This window comes from Leptosomus discolor, chromosome 17, assembly GCF_034619465.1.
Source record: "Leptosomus discolor isolate bLepDis1 chromosome 17, bLepDis1.hap2, whole genome shotgun sequence".
Classification (NCBI taxonomy): domain Eukaryota; kingdom Metazoa; phylum Chordata; class Aves; order Leptosomiformes; family Leptosomidae; genus Leptosomus; species Leptosomus discolor.
The window spans coordinates 4,414,990-4,431,485 of NC_141407.1; the positions used below are offsets into that span (position 1 = coordinate 4,414,990).

At 57.4% G+C, this 16,496-nt stretch overlaps 2 protein-coding genes across 3 annotated transcripts in view; one reads left to right on the plus strand and one right to left on the minus strand.

Moving 5' to 3' along the window:
• Positions 1 to 497: 497 nt before the first annotated feature.
• On the plus strand, positions 498 to 11,795 carry GSS (glutathione synthetase). The gene is made up of 12 exons (XM_009960478.2): positions 498 to 626; positions 1,904 to 2,049; positions 3,461 to 3,536; positions 4,091 to 4,230; positions 4,392 to 4,508; positions 4,949 to 5,029; positions 6,218 to 6,295; positions 7,591 to 7,657; positions 8,338 to 8,532; positions 8,728 to 8,809; positions 9,145 to 9,334; positions 10,079 to 11,795. The coding sequence occupies exons 1-12, from the start codon at positions 498 to 500 to the stop codon at positions 10,200 to 10,202; spliced, it is 1,425 nt and encodes a 474-aa protein (XP_009958780.2). The 3' UTR covers positions 10,203 to 11,795.
• A 2,301-nt stretch (positions 11,796 to 14,096) lies between these two features.
• Positions 14,097 to 16,496, minus strand: part of ACSS2 (acyl-CoA synthetase short chain family member 2) — a 31,804-nt gene continuing 29,404 nt past the window's right edge. For both annotated transcript variants that reach the window (XM_086474604.1, XM_086474605.1), the window contains 3 exons: positions 15,373 to 15,549; positions 14,508 to 14,582; positions 14,097 to 14,312 (listed from right to left, as the gene is read on the minus strand). In XM_086474604.1, coding sequence (XP_086330730.1) covers positions 14,185 to 14,312; positions 14,508 to 14,582; positions 15,373 to 15,549 — 380 coding nt within the window. In that variant the 3' untranslated portion in view covers positions 14,097 to 14,184. The remainder of the gene's footprint in view (positions 14,313 to 14,507; positions 14,583 to 15,372; positions 15,550 to 16,496) is intronic.

A 16,496-nucleotide genomic window follows, 5' to 3' on the forward strand; every position in this document is an offset into this window, starting at 1 on the left:
CGGGGGTTCGCGGCCCAGCGAGGGGCCGGGTCCAGGGCAGCTCCCCCCGGGCGGGCCCGGTGCTGGGCCGGGCCCCGGCTGCCCCAGGGCGGGCCGGGCGGCTCCGGCGAGAGGGTCCCGCGGCGCGGCGCTGCTCAGGCCCGTGCCCTGCAGCGCCGCGAGGGTCCCGCATGGCGCTCCCTGAGGCGAGCGGTGGCGGCCTCGGGCCCTGGCGGTCCGCCGTGCCGGCCCCTGAGGCGGGGCGAGGCTCGGGGGCCCGGCCCTGCCCGGCCGGGACAGGCCGCGGGCTCGGCTGGGGCTGCGGAGGTGCCCTCGCCCGGCGCGGGGCTCGCGTGCAGCCGCCCCCGCGGTGCCCGAGCCGGGGCTGAGCTCGGTGCCGCCCCGGCCCTCCCGGGCTGCCTGAGCTGAGCGGGCGAGGCCAGGCTGCCCCTCGGGAAGGAGGGCGAGACGCCGGGGGCCCGCCGGGTGACTTGTGCTCTGCCTCCTCAGCGCTGGCCATGGCCGCCCTGTGGGAGGACGTCCTGCGGGACGAGGAGGCCGTCCGGGCGGCAGCGGCGGTGGCCGTGGACGCGGCGCTCCTGGAAGGGGTGGTGATGCGGACCGCCGGGGAGCCCAACGCGTCGCACGTAAGTGCCGGAGCGGAGTCACGGGGCGCGTTCGAGCCTGGCCAGGGTGTGAGTCAGCAGAGCGAGAGGAGCCGGCTGCCACCCCGGGGCGTGCTGAGCCCTCGGCAGCGCGCCGTGCTTTGCAGCGAGCGCCCAGCTGCCTGGCTGGAGCACGGCTGACCTGGGGGGCTGTAACTCGCCCCCTGTCCTGCTGATGAGGGCATCTCCCCGAGAGACAGCCCTGCGATACAGTTCCCCTATCCCAAGGAGAGGGACAGACGTGGAAAGGTTGGGGAAATCGCTAGGAGCCCTGCATGTGTGTGGTGATGGGGAGTTCATCCCTCTCAGCCTCTCGCCACCCATATCAGTCTTTGAACCAGGGGAGCGTCTCTCGGGAGGGCCTCTGGTTTTGGTGTGCTCCCAGCTACAAGTCAGCCTTTGCCCCTTACCTGGGATGGGGGTGGCTGATGCGTGGGATTACCTCTGGTGAATCTCTGGCAGCTGCCTGGGATGGGGGTGCTGATGGGGGCTCGGCCTGTTGGAGGGCGATGCCGTGAGGGGTCTCACAGGAGGAAGTGCCCCTGTGCAAGAGAGCTGGGACGCTGTCAGGGATGGGTCCCAGACGAGCCTCGGGGCAAGCAGGCAGCTGCAGTGGAGCTGCAAGAGGTACGAAGAGGGAGGCCTCCAGCACAAGGGCTGCTCCTTGGTGTCAACCCCATGGTCAGGTCAGAGCTCTGAGGGAACCTTGAAGGGTGAGAGGAAGAGGGAGCCTGGGAGGAGAGGCCGAACACATTGCTAGTGTCCCTTGTCTCATGTGAAAATCGAGGTGAATTTGGGAGCTTCTCGCTGGTGTAGTGTTTTGGCTTTGAGGGTAGCCCTGTGCCTGAGCTATGGGGGAGCCAGGGGTCTGGAGTCACCCTTGGAACACAGTGAGCGGGGATCAAAGGAAGCAACTCTAATGGCCAAAACCCAGGACTGGCAAATTCACCTTTTCTCTGAAATGGGCATTTTGGAGACAGTGCTCTCCAGTTAAGGTGGAAACGGAGCATCCTTCAGAGGGAAGCGCTTGGGCCAGCTTGAGCTCTGGAGCAGCTGCCTCTGCAGTGCCCCACGGACGGCTCGTGAAGCAAAGCCCTCAAAAGTCAGGGGTCAGCAGGGTTGAGGCCATGTGTCTGTCCAGGGTGCAGTGAGGAGGGCCGGGGCTGGCCTCAGCCTTCAGACGAGCAGAGGAAGCACCTCTTTAGCCCTGCTTAAACCGCATAGACCTGACTGCTCTGCTGCTGCATCCTTGTGCGCAGGTGGTGAATTACGCTTCCTTCACGCTGCTCCCATCCCCAGTACCAAGTGCCCTGTTTGAACAAGCATATGCTGTTCAGCAAGACTTTAACCTGCTGGTGGATGCCATTAGTCAAAACAAAGAATTCCTGGAGCGTACTCTGGCCAGGTAACTTTCTTGCATGTTTCATTTTAAGGAAATATTTTAAATGCAGGGCGTTTATCACCTTTCAGGCATTCCTACCTTCCATCCGTTCGCGTCCTTCAAGCTGAGGTGGGTGCTCCTATCCTCTGCAGAAATTGTCTCCTTTGCTGCATTATTTGTCCTAAGATTAATTTCCATCAAGTCTTGGTGGTTTGGGGTCTGCTTGGGCTTCAGAAGATGGGACATCTGGCCAAGAGTTGATTCCCTGCAATGATCTTCGATTTTGCTGGTGTTTCAAGCTTGTAAATTTGTACTTATGAGCTTGTTGGCCCCAGGGCCTTACATCCAAATTGCTGGAGGCTTCTTTGAGTCCTAGATTTAGTGGTCCCATTTTGCATCTGCCTGTGGCTGTTCGATAACCACCAGCTCTGCTGCCTGCCCACAGTTATGAAGAGAAGGTGTTTGTTCCTCCCCCCACACCTACCTCTGATCAGTCACCCCGTGTCCCCTGCTTTCCCAGCTGTGCCGGGAAGGAGACCCGCAAGCTCTGGGTGCTGGAGGACTGATCAGCTCGGGCTCGTGAACTCTGCTGGATTTATCTGTGGCTGTTGACCTCTGCTGGAGTGACCATCCCTGACTGTGGCCCCCATAACCTGTAGGGCTGATGCTTCCCCAAAAAACCCCATTTTCCTTCCTGCTGCCTGTCTGCGTAGTTGCTGCTGGTGCTCTGGCACCGGGACAGAGTGAAGGAGACCATTTTCCAGCGTCCTTTTTGTTTTGCTGAAGCCTGACCCCTCTGAGCTGCTTCAGTGCTTGTGCCAGTTCCCGAGCTGGCTGCAAGCAGAGCCCGTGGGGGCACGTTGACCCCTGGGGGTGAGGACCAGAGCGCCTGGGGCGTCTCGGGGCGGCTCCTTGGGGGTGCTGCTTACAATTAGCTCAGGGATTTGAGACCCTGAGGAAAAGCCGGAGCTACTCTAGCAGGGCCACTGAAGCACCTGGCACCACAGTGGATTTGGAGCCCAGCAGGACAGGGAATTTGATGAAGCTTGTGAAGCTGCTTCTGTGAGTGCGTGCAGGCACAGAGAGACGTCAGATTTCTTTCCTGTATGTGCAGAATTCTGCTGCATTGCTTTGCTTTTGCTTGTCCTGTCTCTCTGCCGTGCAAATGGAAGTCACCTTTGCACAGTGGCGCTTTTCGTAGAGCAGCTGTGCTGAGCGAACTGGGTTTGCATTATGGTTATGCACTGTGGCCCTTGGCGAAGAGGGCATTCATGGTGAGATGCTTAACAGTCTGTAGGACTTGGTCTAGCCACAGCCCTGCTGTTTGTGCTGGAGAGTGTCCTCCATAAGGTGTTTTATTTTCTGGAGAGGAGTTAATTTTCTTGTTCCTCTGTGACAGTGTAAGGGGGCTGATCTCGTCTGTCTTTCTCTCTAGCACCATCAAGGTAGACGACTTCACAGCTCAACTCTTCAGGATCCACACACAAGTTTTGGAGGAAGGCTTGGCTCAGGTACTTTGGCAGGAGACCCCAGCTGTCGAGGGCTGTGCCCCTTTGCCTCACGGTGGGCTGGCCTGATCTCTGTCTGCAAGCTTGCTGCTGGGGGCTTTGAAGTGTCCCGCAGTCAGGCTGGCCGCTCCCTGCGCTGCGACGTCTCGGTTACAGCCTGTGAGCTCAGGACTTTGCCCTGTTTGACGGTTATGCCCTTTGGTTAGCGCTGCTGGAAACAGCCAGGCCTTGACTGGGAGGATTTAATATAGTTTGACATTGTCCTCTGGGAGCCTCAGGAGAGCACGAGGATGTGTGCCATGCTGGGACCTGCGCCGGACGGGCTGTCCCTGCGGAAGCTCCTTTACTCTCATGGATGTTGTTTACTCCTCTGGAGTACCGAGGGTGGCTGTGGGCCCCTGAGCAAGGACCACAGCACCCATGGGCATGTCTTGCAGAGGTTTTTATCAAAAGGAAGGTGACTGGATCTGCCCCAGGAGGATTTTGAAGCGAGGTCATCAAAGGGATTTGCAGTTAAAGGCAATGGGAGAACCCACTTCACCTCCCCTCTGTTTCAGTCTGTGTTTTTAGGCATAAACCGCTCTGATTACATGTTTGACTGTGGGGTGGATGGGACACCAGCTCTGAAGCAGATAGAAATAAACACCATTGCTGCCAGCTTCGGAGGCCTCACCTCCCGCACTGTGGCGGTCCACGGGTAAGGGAGCATCTCTGGCCCGTGCCGCCGGGCGCTGCAGCAGCTGTACCGCATGGCCTGCTGCGCTCCGTGTCCGTGTGCTCTCCTGACTCCTGCTCCCTAAGTCCTGTCAGGGGCTGTCAGGGCATTTACAGCTTTTCTGTTTGTTTTTTGTTCCACAGGCAGGTGTTAAAAGTGCTGGGGAAGTCTAAGGAGGCATCGCGCCTGCTGCCCAACAACCCGTCGAAGGGGCTTGCCTTGGGCATTGCAAAAGCCTGGGAGCTCTACGGCTCACAAAGGTGAGGAGAGAGGAGGCGCTGGAGGATGCGTTGTCTTGCCTCCCCTGGGGATGCACGTGTTTGGTGTGGAAACTGGGCTTTCTGAAAGGTGCCTGCTTGCTAGTCAAGCCGCTCCCGAAAAGCCTGTGGCACCCTGGGAAGAGCAACGTGGTTGACTTGGTGCAGAAGGGCAGAGAGGTGCAGAGGGACCCTGGAGGAGTTGTGTGCTTCAGCAACCCTGCACAGAGCTCGCTTTTCCTCCTGCTTCTTCCCGTTGTGCCTATGCCCCGCGCTGGTTTGGCAACGAGGCAGGATCAGTGCTGTGCTCTGACCCTTAGAAACGCTGGAGAGAGCGAGCGGGAGCAGCGCAGGCAGCCTGAATCACAGAGATTGAGAGTTGGTGATCCTGGGAGCATGGGGAGTGTTTCTGGGTTTAATGATATCCTTGGTATCTCTTCCAGTGCTGTGGTGATGTTCCTGGTGGAGGAAGTCCAAAGAAACATTTTTGATCAGCGATGTGTAGAAAATGAGCTTTGGAACAGGTAACGGTTGAATTTTCTTTGAAAGGAAGGAGATAGTACAGCTTTGGAAAAGGGAAGCAGAGCAAACTGCTGCTGGGTCGTGGTGTTTCCCTCAAGGGAGCCTGTGGGATATCTCCAGGCTCTGCAGCAGGCACGGCGTGGCGGCGGGAGTGTGGGAGCAGGTCATGGAAAGGTGGCAGTACGCAGAATCTGCTTTTTGCTTTGTCACCTACTCAAGGATAAAGTCAAAACACTTCATAGTTTCTGGGGCTTTGAGAGGGCATGTCTTGGTATGTAACAGGGCAGCCTTTATCTTGGGAGTTAGGCTGTGGTCTGTAACACAGCGCTCTCCAGCATTCTTTTGGTGGCCGCCTGCCCAGCCTCAGCACCCACCTTTGTCTTCGCACCAGCCTCCCAAAGCCTCTTGCCAGCTCTTCGCTGGAAACACCAGCAGCCCTCAAAGCCTCTGCTCTGCAGGGCTGATTCCTTGCTGATTTTGTGCCTGTGTAGTCCTCAGAGCTGCACCAGTGGTAGCTTGGACAAGCCAATAAGGAGTAGAGCAGGGTTAGTGAGGATCCTGCTTGCTCTCTGACTTGGGGTTGGGCACAGGGTATTTCATAAAAGCTTAATTAACAAAGCTTCAAACCCGTTGTGAAAGAGCTGGGCGCAGTAAGCGGCGCAGCAGCGGGGTAAAGGAGGTGTTTTGATGGGGTCTAGCCCCGAGCCTGTGCTGGAGCAGCAGGAGGTGTGTGGCGCTGTTTCTCCACATCAGCAAGTCCCCGCTGCCGCCGTGTGGAGGAGAGGCTGTAAAGCACGAAGGAGGTAAAACACGCGGGAAGTCACTCCTCGGTGCGCAGCTCTTGGCTTTGAAGCCAACAGCGAGTGAGTCTGTGACAACAGTGAGTTGTGTAGGGATAAAAAAAAACAAAATAGAAACCCTTTAGGAGGTAAAAGGTGAGTATGGAGAAAGCCAGGGTGTTTAGGCATTTGTTCTGCTTCCTGCAGTATTTGGGCTGGAAACATAGGACAGGTGCTAAAAGCAAGGGCTGTCTCAGCCTGTAGGATTCCTCTGGTTCCATGGTATAAACCCTGAGGTTATTTGTGAAGGAGCCTACAGATCCTCCCTGCTGGAGCCACTGGTTCCACTTGTGATTTCTAGCTCAGGTAACTACGCCCAGCCTGGTGACTCTCCCACTCCTCTCTGAACAGGAATATTCGGGTCATCAGGAAGCGATTCAGAGATGTGTTTGAAAAGGGGTCTCTGGATGATGCCAAGAGGCTGTACATGTGAGTATGAGCGTTCCCGGCTGGGTGGTGGGCACCCAGGGCTCTACATGGGAATTTTCAGCCAAAGCTGGTAGTATGTTTTGAGTGTAGTGACTTGCTGAGAGCGCAGTTCTCTTCTGTGCTCCGGGCTGCTGCTGCTGCTTCCCCTTGGAGCTGAAATGATTTTGTTTGCACAGTGGTGAGATTTTGCGCACGCACATCAGCCCCTTACAGCTGGAAACGTAATTTTGCTCCTTCAAGCTGCAGCCTTCAGAGCTCTGCGGGATCTTCGCTTCCTCCACGTACATCTGCTATGAAAAGTCCTGCTATTGCAGAGGTGTCCACCAGGACATTTCCTGTTTGCTGTTCCGTGATGCTCTGCCCGTGGGAGCGGGGCTGGTTACTGGTGCTAGAGGAGGAAGCGCTGCATGTCTGTCCGGTGTCTGTAGGGTTTCAGTGCATGCAGGGTCTTTCCCGCTCCCTGTGGAGGCCGGGATACGCAGGTCACAGGCTCCAAGTGCTGGCAGTTGGTCCCAAGTGTGACGTTTCTCCTATTCCCAGGGTAATGTGCTCGGAGCTGTACAAGCTAAAGGAAGATATGGGTTCATGCCAGTGGGTTTTTTGTGTAGTTAGGCTAATTTTTCCATGGTTTGACCTTTGGTGCCTCTGTGGTGGTTAATTAACGAATGTATTTGTCATGGCCAGATGGTTGAGGGGAAAGTGTATCCGCTGTACTTCCTCCAGAGCATCCTCTCCTCTCGCTGATGAATGCCTTTCCCACTGCACTGCCTGGCTGCTGGCAGTATCTGTGCTGCTTTCCCTGACCACGGACAGTTTGTGTGGCCAGAGCTTGGGGGTGTGGTGCTGCAGGTATGCTGATGGCCCTGTCCTGGCAGGATGCTTTGGTGCAGCAGGTTGGTTAGTTGATGTCCTGCCTTGAATTGCCACAGGAGGAGGACCTTGTTCCTGCCGAGCTTCAAGAATCTCCCAGGCCTGGCTCCTGGTGGCAAAAGCTGTTAAAAAGATCAGGTTCTTACCTGCCTGCTGGGCTGGGTGCCTGAATTACTGAGATTTGGGTTAGTCAGGGCAGAGGCCGTGTGTCAGCTCCCTGTGTCTCAGGACAGGGCAAGCCAGTTGGGGCTCAGTGGAGAGCCAGCCAGGAGCAGAACAGCCCCGGAGGCCAAGGAGAAGGGGCAAATGCTGTAACGCGTTGCCTGCCTGACCCCTTTGCAGCCCCCTTGGTGCTGGGGGAAGAGGCAGGCAGGGACTGGGTTCACAGACCCGGGTTCTGTGAATGCTTCTGGTTTCTGTTCCAGGGACGGCCAGGAGGTAGCAGTGGTGTACTACAGAGAGGGCTACGTGCCCAAGAACTACGACCAGCAGGTCAGTCCTGACCGCTCTGCTCCAAGAAGCCGCCCCCACTGTCACACTGTGGCCTTGCCCAGCGAGTTTGAAATGCCCTGGGATGGCGGGGGCATCGCTCCTGGCCCGGGTGGGTTAGTGCTGTCTGGCATGGCTGATAGCGTGGGGAAGCTGGGGCTCCACGGTGCGTGTGGGCGTCCCTGGCACTTGTGCGATAAGAAAAATGATTTTTTCTTCCCCAGTACCCACTTGGGTGGTGAGCTGTTCCCGCAGCCCTGACCGCTGCTGTACCGGGTGGGTTAACACGGGTATGAGCATCTGCTGACAGGGTTTAGACCTGAGCTACAGATCACGTGCTGCCCTTTACTAGCACTGCGAGGCTGCGGGTAGGAACAATACAGACCAGATCTTGCTGTCGTCTGGAGGTGGCAGCACTGGACAAGCTGGGGAGGGGGTGCAGGCAAAGGCTGACTGACACGGCTGTGCGGTTTCCAGAGGTGGTGGGAAATCCCTGCGTGCATGTCCGCTTGTCTCTGGAGTGCCATTCCCACCACCCATCCCTGCCAGGTGGGGAGAGAGGAGGCAAATCCTATGTCAATAACTGAGCAGAAAAGAGTGGAGAAAACCTTATTCTTGTTTTGGTTTGTGTTGTTGTTTTTTTTTTTTTTGCTGACGGGTTGGTTGCGCTCTTCCTGTCTCAGAACTGGGAGGCACGGTTGTTGCTGGAGAGATCGAGGGCAGTGAAGTGCCCTGACATTGCTACCCAGCTCGCAGGCACCAAGAAGGTCCAGCAGGAGCTGAGCCGGCCGGGGACGCTGGAGAGCTTACTGCCGGGCCGCGCCGAGGCTGTCGCTCGAATAAGAGCCACGTTTGCTGGGCTCTATTCCCTGGACATGGTGAGTGTGAGCGGGGCTGGAGCGGGAGCGGACGGGCGGCTGCGTGCTTGGCCTGGGTGGTGCTTCTCGTTGGTTAAGGTGATGAGAGGGCTTTGTTGTGCTCCCTGGGGGACCCTGTTGATCCTGCTCAGAGGGATCTGTTGAGGAGCCCTGCTCCTCTCTTGATGCTTTGCTGTTGCCATCCTGTCCTGCCAGGGCGAAGAGGGTGACAGGATAGCTGCTATGGCTATTGCTGACCCCGACCGGTTTGTGCTGAAGCCGCAGCGAGAAGGTGGAGGTATGAGCTGGGCTGGGTCCGTGTGGGTGTTCACTGGGGTTTGTGCTGTATCCAGGAGAGGCAGTGGCTCTCTGATGGCTCCTGGTCCTGTGCTCAGGGATCAAAGGTGGGGTGGGGTGGCTTGTAGCTGCTTGTAGCCATGGGGACTGGCCGTTGCAGTAAGGTAGTGCTGCTCCTGCAGGAGCTCCCCAGGCCCCAGAGCTGGGGTGTGAGGAGGCAGCACATGGGGGGGGGGGGGCAAAGGCTGGGTCTGTTTGGGCTGCCAGGGCTGCGTAGCTGGGGCCAACGGCATCTGCTGTGCTGGGAAGTGCTTGACTTGCTGGTTTTATTGTCAGGGAACAACCTCTATGGCGAAGAGCTCAGGCAGGTTCTGGAGAAGATCAGAGACAGCCCTGAGAGAACCTCCTACATCTTGATGGATAAGATCAAACCACAGCCAACGCGGAATTACTTGCTGAGGGCTCACAGTCCCCTGCAAGTGTCCGAGTGCATCTCAGAGCTTGGTATTTTTGGTGTCTACGTCAGGTGAGGAAGGTGCTTGTGTTACGGGGTGGTTACCTGCTCCGCCTGGCGCTTGGGGTGGGAGCGTTTTCCCCTCTGTGCTGCCTGAGCACAGCAGCAGGGCAGATGTCTCTGGGGAGGTGGAGGCACAGGGGACAGGCGTGACAGTTCAGTCTCTGCCCCGTCAGCAGCTCTCTGAGCGCTGTGTCCAGATGCTGAACGGGTGCTCTGTACCTGCTGCCCAAGGGGTTGTTGGAAAAAACCGCAGAGCCGGGGTGGCGGTTACTGGTTTAATGGCCATATTGAACTGGTGTGTCTCGTCCCCAGTTCCCAGGAGCACTTCCCAGGTTCTGCATGCAGCCACACGCTTTTCTGAAGCCCTGGCGATCTGCAGTGTCTGAAAGCTTAATGCAGTCGTGTTCAGCCCTAAAGAGCTGCCACTTTTCTTTAAGCCCTCGCAGGCCCATAGAAGTGTTTCCGTAGCTTATACGTTCAAGTCCTTCTCGTACCGTTTCAGAAACAGATGCGCTCTGGCAGCGTTCAGAACCCGTGTGCAGAGCAAAATGGCCCAGCTGAGAAAGGGCAGTTGCTGGCAGGCACAAAGTGGGTGTAGCGCTCTTGCCAGCAGAGACTTCTGCATTAGCCCTTGGGGCTTTTACTTGCCAGTTACTTGCCCCGTGCTGTAGCAGGGACCGTGAATCAAATGGCCAAGATGAAATGCCGTAAGCTTGCCGCTCTGCAAGGGCTCAGTTGTTTTTTTTTTTGCAGACAGGGCAAGGAGATGGTGATGAACAAGGCCGCCGGCCACCTCCTGCGGACGAAGGCGGTGGAGCACGCAGACGGTGGGGTGGCGGCCGGGGTGGCAGTGCTGGACACCCCGTACGTGGTGTGAGGAGGTGATGCCCCATCCCGCCCGCCTCGCTCTGCTGCCTGAAGAGCTGAGCTGCCGCAGTGATGTTCTCCTTCGGGGGCGCTTCACTGAGGTCTGACGTGGTGGGGACTGAGGAGGGACGGTCTGGACACCACTGCTCAAACGTCCTGTGTGCCAGCCCCAGCTTCTCCTCTGCACTTCCTCCTGCAGGAAGAAGGGACGCCCTTGCTCTGCCTGCTCGGGGGGCCCTGCCCCCTGCGTGTCCCAGCTGTGGCCTCCCAGGGCTGCACTGGTCTGGGTATTCCCTTGGAGTCCAGCCTGCGGGCAGGGGTACCAACAGCAAAGCTGGAGGGTTAATGTGCCGCACTAGGCACTTGCTCTGCCCCCAGTTTTGTGCTTCTTGATGCTGCCTTATTTCTGGAGCCACAGAAAGCCAAAGCCTAGGGAATGGGAGGAGAAAGGTGGACGTGCAAGAGTGAGCCTTCGTCTGTGGGATTTGTGGCCCAGTGCCTCAGTGCTTTCTAGGTTAAAGGGGCCTGGGGCCCCTCCAGCCCTACTTCAGGTGCTGCTGCTGCTGCTGGGATTTCTGCTTTGGGATTTCTGCTTTTCCCTGAGCCTGAGGATCCTCAGGCTTCCTGCACCAGGGACAGCTGCCCCTGGTGTCACTTGCCCAAGGGCCTCTTGCTTGCTTTTGCTTTGCCCACCTCCTGTTTTGGGGGACTGGGTTCTCATCCCAAATCGTGCTTCTGTGCCTCACGAGGCAGGCAGCAGTGCAGACCGCAGCTGGCAGGCCCTGCCTTCCCCAGGGGAGGGCTGCATCTGCTCCCATTGCCTCGTGCAGCCTTGTCCAACAGCTCCCCATGGCATAAGACTCCCTCAACAATGGTGGCAGAGCCCAACACGCTGGCTGTGACACAAGGCTCCAATGCAGCAGGGTGTTGATAGACCCCAAATCCCTGAGGGCTTGTGCCAGTGTGTCCCTCCGCAGGTCGTGCACCGATCATCTCCCAGGGCATGTACAGCCAAAGAGGGGTGTTGGGGAGGCCCGACCTCGCTCATGGTCCTGCTGGGACGTGGGGTGGGCCCCACTGGGAGCTTTGGGGTAGGGGAGTGACAGACTTGCAGGACAGGCTGAGTGGGCACAGCTCCAGCTGCACAGTGCATCACTCTGGGACCAGCACGAGGGGAGGGCCAGATGTGCCCCCCTTCAGCTTTCATGACTCAGTGGGAACAGCACAGCAGGGGCGGGATGGAGGAGCGCAGGCTTTCCTTCCCCTGGCTTTTGCCTCTTCCTCCTCAGCCTGGCGGTTCAAGGGGAAAGGTGAATGATGCGCCTTTCTGGCCGTGCCCTGGTAGAGCACCCGGGCGGCCTCAGCTCTGCCATCGGTGACGCCAGCAAGAAGCAGCAGAGAGGGGTAATTCCTGCAGCATGAACACGCTGAGTGACAGACCTGCACCCTGCTGGGCACAGCGCTCCTGGGCAGCTTCAGCCGTCAGTCTTTCGCCTCAGAAGGCGCTCAGCTCTGTAAGCGTGACTGATTCTGCGGTTTCCTGGGTGGTGGGTTCACTGGGGGGGATGATTACCCTCAGCCAGAGATTAAAACGTACGTGCAATCTGAATGCTGCTCTTGTGCCAGTCTGGGCAGAGGAGATGCAAAGGGGAGGTGTTTGCCTCCTCCCTGGCTCGGCGTACGCCTTTCCCTGGGCTGGAGCTGTGTCCTGGCACGCGGCTCTGCTGCACTGGCCCAGCACAACCAGGGGGCCAGGAGCTGCTGGGGTGAGGGGGGCCAGGTATGAGTCTTGGGAAGACATGCTCTCAGCCTGGAGCTGTGCCTGCGCAGTTTGCTGGAGCAGCGTGGGCCCAGGGGTGGCTGCAGCTCCAAGAAGCAGGAGAGCACTGGAGCAGGGCCCGGAGGGTGAGGACCAGGCCTGGGCTGGAGGCAAGGCAGCTCTCACCAGCCCCCAGCTTCCTTGGCTGCTTGCAGGGGGTGCTGGTCTGTCTCCCTGGGGCTGGCGCTGCGGGGGGAGAGTTGATCACAGCTGGGTATCGCACTGTCTTGTGCTCCCCATGAGCCCTAGTGGAACAACTTGGCTGGAGACCAGGGAGAAACTGAGGCACAGGCTCCAGCCCTGGAGCCAGAGCTTCCCCCAAGGCAGAGCAGCAGCACAGACCCAGTCACCGCCTGTAAATCCCAGTCCGTGAAAACAGCACCATGGCAGTAACCTACCCCTCCCCCTCCCCCCCAGCCTACCCCCAGGTATAGCACAGCAGGTCCAACAGCACTGGCTGAGCACCCCCCTCTCCCTCAGACAAGCACCTACAACCCCTGCACATGCTCTAAGCCTGTTTCCATTTTGTTTCCTTGAATTTTATTCCATTTTGCATAAAATTCTGGCTGTTTCCAGCCAAAATTACACAGTAGACAAAGAGAAAGAGGAAGAGAAATGATGTGGGAATCTTTGTCAACAAGGTGGCACAATCCAGCGGTACAGAGCTGTAGGGGATGTGTGGGACACTGGCACATGCTGAGGTTATAGATCACAGACAAGTGCTGTGCCAGTGAGAGCAGCAGGTAGGAAGTGAGACTTGGGACTTGGACAACAGCCCACCAGAACACCCTCAACATTTGCCCTGGGACACCAGCCCCAGAGGCAGTTGCTTCATCCCTTCCAGCCCAGCCAAAAGTCAGGTCAGGTCACAGGTAAAGCCTGGTTGTTGGTGCTCGCCCAAACAGCTGTTGCAGCAAGTTTTAAAGCCCATTTCTCCTTTGGTTTTAGTGCAAAAATCAAACAGTTCACATGCAGTTTTCATACAGACATTGCAAAGGAGGTATCTCTTCCAGCTCAACCCAAGGCTGGAGTTAAATGTAATGCGGTTGAAGAATGGCTTTGGCAGTACCCTTGTGATGGTCAGGCTCTTGGGCTAGAGGTTTTGCGTTCGTTTTTGTTTCCTCTCATCATAAAGCCACGTCAGATTTAAGCAAAAGCTAACTTGAAACATCTTCCACCCTTTTTTTTCCTGATGAGAAAACATCATCTAGGACTAACGCAGCCCTGCCTGCCTGGGTTTCTTTGCTGGAGCCCTGGGCAGGGTGCGCGATAACCCAGCGCCTGGTTTGCGTGCGCTGGGAAAGGCGCCTGGGCCTCCCCTCCCTCCTTTGGTAGCGACAGCGCCCGCTCCTACCCCAGGACACACAAGGAGCACCCAGCTGCGAGCTGGTGGCAGCGGGGCTCCATGGAGCACGTCAGACCAAGACCTCCCAGACCGTCTGTGGCTCCCTGCCATGCCCACAGCCAGTGAAGGCCCCGGGACTGGCCCCCCCGCAGTTCGGGAGTAGCAGATCTTGGTACCAAAGAACTCTACAAAACCTGTTCAAAGTACAGAGCTCCCTCGAGCCTTGCCCCCTCCCTTTGAGGCTCGGGGAGCTCTGCTAGCAACAGGCTTGGGCAGTGGATGCGAGACTAAAACTCGGCTGTAACGGTTCCAATGGGTTTTTCGGTTCTCCCGCAGCTTGCGGCACTCCCAGGAGAAAAGGAAGCTTAGCTGGTGTGCGGGCAGTGGCAGATGCTCCCCCTCGCCCGCCTGCATTGAGTAACACCAGCACCACTTCCCCTCCAACCCCTGAAGCTCCTTCCCACTGTGCACAAGGTGCCAGGGCCCCTCAATTACATAAAGTTAATTAACACACACCCCCCTCCCCCTGCCCCAAAAAATTAAAAATCAAGAACAAGGTGCTGAAAAGGGAGGAGGATGAGTCCCTCTGCGCCCAAGGCTGAACCTCAGAGGTATGATCACCCCCCCGGAACACGATGCACACAGTCCTCCAAGGCATGGACAGGCTGGCGAGCCGCAGCCTCTCCCGAGCCAGCCTCTCCCTCATTCAGCACGTTTGTACATTCAATTCAACAGGTGAAGGTTTCCTTCCCAGCCGTTATTCCAGGGACCTGCTCATCAGGACACTGCTGCTGCTACAGTTCTGCTTAGCAGGGACAGGTCATGCTGCTACTGTTTAGTGTCACATCTGCTGTTGAAAAGGTGTTTTATGATGCCCGGGTTTGCCAAGGTGGAGATGTCCCCCAGATCTTGGTCATTTTTGGCAATCTTCCTTAATATCCTCCTGGTAATCTTTCCTGCAGTGACAGCCATGAAAGGAAAGCAGGAGTCAGGATCTCTTCAGCATCCTTAGCAGGAGTGGGAAGTGCCCAGACCTGCAGCATCCTGCTTGCCCTGAGGTTGCTCCCCCATGAATCTGAGTGGCCCTGGACAAGCAACTGAGGGCTGATTTCCTTCCACAGACCTCCCCAGCACTGTCACCGGCCCCTTACCTGAGCGGGTTTTGGGCAGGCTAGGGGCATACTGGATGTAATCAGGTGTTGCTATCGGTCCAATTTTCTCTCTGACTAAAAAAAATAAAATAAAATAAAATAAATAAAAGTGTTCACTGTAGGTACAGGAGATACCAGAGACGGGCCTCACGCCTTTCTGGCAGGATGACCCCAGCTCCCGGGGAACGTGGCAGGGCAGTGCTCAGGGCTGCTGCACCCGAGCCTGAGGGCTGTGGGAGAGGGCAGCACCACCGGCACTGCCGACAGGGCTGTAAGCACATCTTCCCAAGGCAGGAGCACGCATTGTCTCATTCTCTCCAGCTTCAGGAGACCTCTATAACGGCTACACCAATCACTGTTACCAGTTTGACAGAGCAAGAACAGAGCCACTGTTGGGTTCCTACAGAGGAGAAACTGCCCCGGGTCCATTTCATGTATTAAACGCTGCAATCTGTGGCAGCAAGGAGAGACCTCTGTTGAGACCAGAGCACCACCCCAACACCGCCACACGATCCCGGCAGCAAGTCACAATCTGGCAGGGAGAGCAGTGGGAGCGGTGCCCACACAGGAGAGCTCTGCTGCAGACAAAGGCCTGCCGGGTACCCCAGTCCTTCACGTGGCTCCAGCTCCCAAGGGGTAGAGGTGGCATCACATGAGCAGCCAAAGGCCAGGAGAACTAATTTTAGTCTTTGCCAGCCCTGCTCTCTAATCGGAGGGGGCACCTTGTCGCAGTTGTCCACGCTGCATTCCCCAGCCTACAGGCACCCTCGTGCAAGCACCCGAGCCCTTAACCCCTCTGTCACCTGCCCAGAACTGTCCTCCCTCTCCCTGCCACGTAACCTCCCAAATATCTGGCCGTTCCTACCTTGTTTTTTCAGCTCATCCGTCAAGTTCTTGGTGAATTCATGGCCATCCCTCAGGGTGACGAAGCAGTAGATGCACTCGCCTTTCAGGGGGTGGGGGTGGCTGACCACTGCAGCCTCCGAGATGGCAGCGTGCTCGAGCAAGGCCGACTCCACCTCCGCGGTGCTCAGCAAGTGGCCTGGAAGCCAGGAGAGGCAGTGCTTTATGGACCCGCAGCCCCCCAGCAGCTGGAAGAGGCCTGGAGGCATGAAGGGCCCTGAACTATAGGCTTGAGAGCATGGATGGCATTTGCTTGAGGAAAGACAACAGTTGGTTGGAGAGAAACTCGTTTCGGCAGTGCAGGGGCTGGGCTGCCCCAAAGGCTGTTGGGTATCACTTGGCTGCAGAGTGAGGCCACCTCCCCTGGCTGTTCTGCCTCTCACCTTCAGGCTTTTTTCTTTAACAGATCAGGAACTACTCACAGCCATGGGATTAAACAAAGCACAGGCAGAGGGGCTGGATTTGGTAAGAGGAGAGCTGCCCACACGGTCAGCTGGAAGGAGCAGAGGAGGAAGAGGCTGGATCGGCAGAGTCCAGGAACCGGCCCTGCCACGCACTGCTCCGGCTCAGTGCCGTGGGGAGATGAAGCGGTGCTCACATCTCGGGGCAGGGGCACAGCTCCTGTCCACCTCTGCTCCTGTACCTGCACACTGACACTCCACCCTGGGACTGCTGTCACAGCAAACCACAGGAACGTGGTCGGCTCCCAGAGAGATCAGTTGGTGGAGGATCAAGCCCTGCTGGTCAGATGAAAGCATCTAGTTTGATCCAGGGACAAGTACCGCAGCATCTCACAGCCAGCAGAAGTACCTGTAGGCTACAGCCTCCGGAAAAGGAGGGAGGGAGCTATTAAATGCAGTATATGGAAAACGAGAGGCTGAGAAGCAGCTGAATCTCAAATACTCAGTCAAGAGAGATGGGAGAATCTCCACTTCTGTAGACACAGCTCCAAGCAGCCTGATCCAGCTTCGGGGTTAGCCCTACACGGGGCAGCAGGTCAGATTAGGGACCGCATGGTCCTGCCCAACCTCTGTGATTCCCTGTGGCCCTAAATCCTTCAGCGCAGAGGCCCTTTGGTTGGTCAAG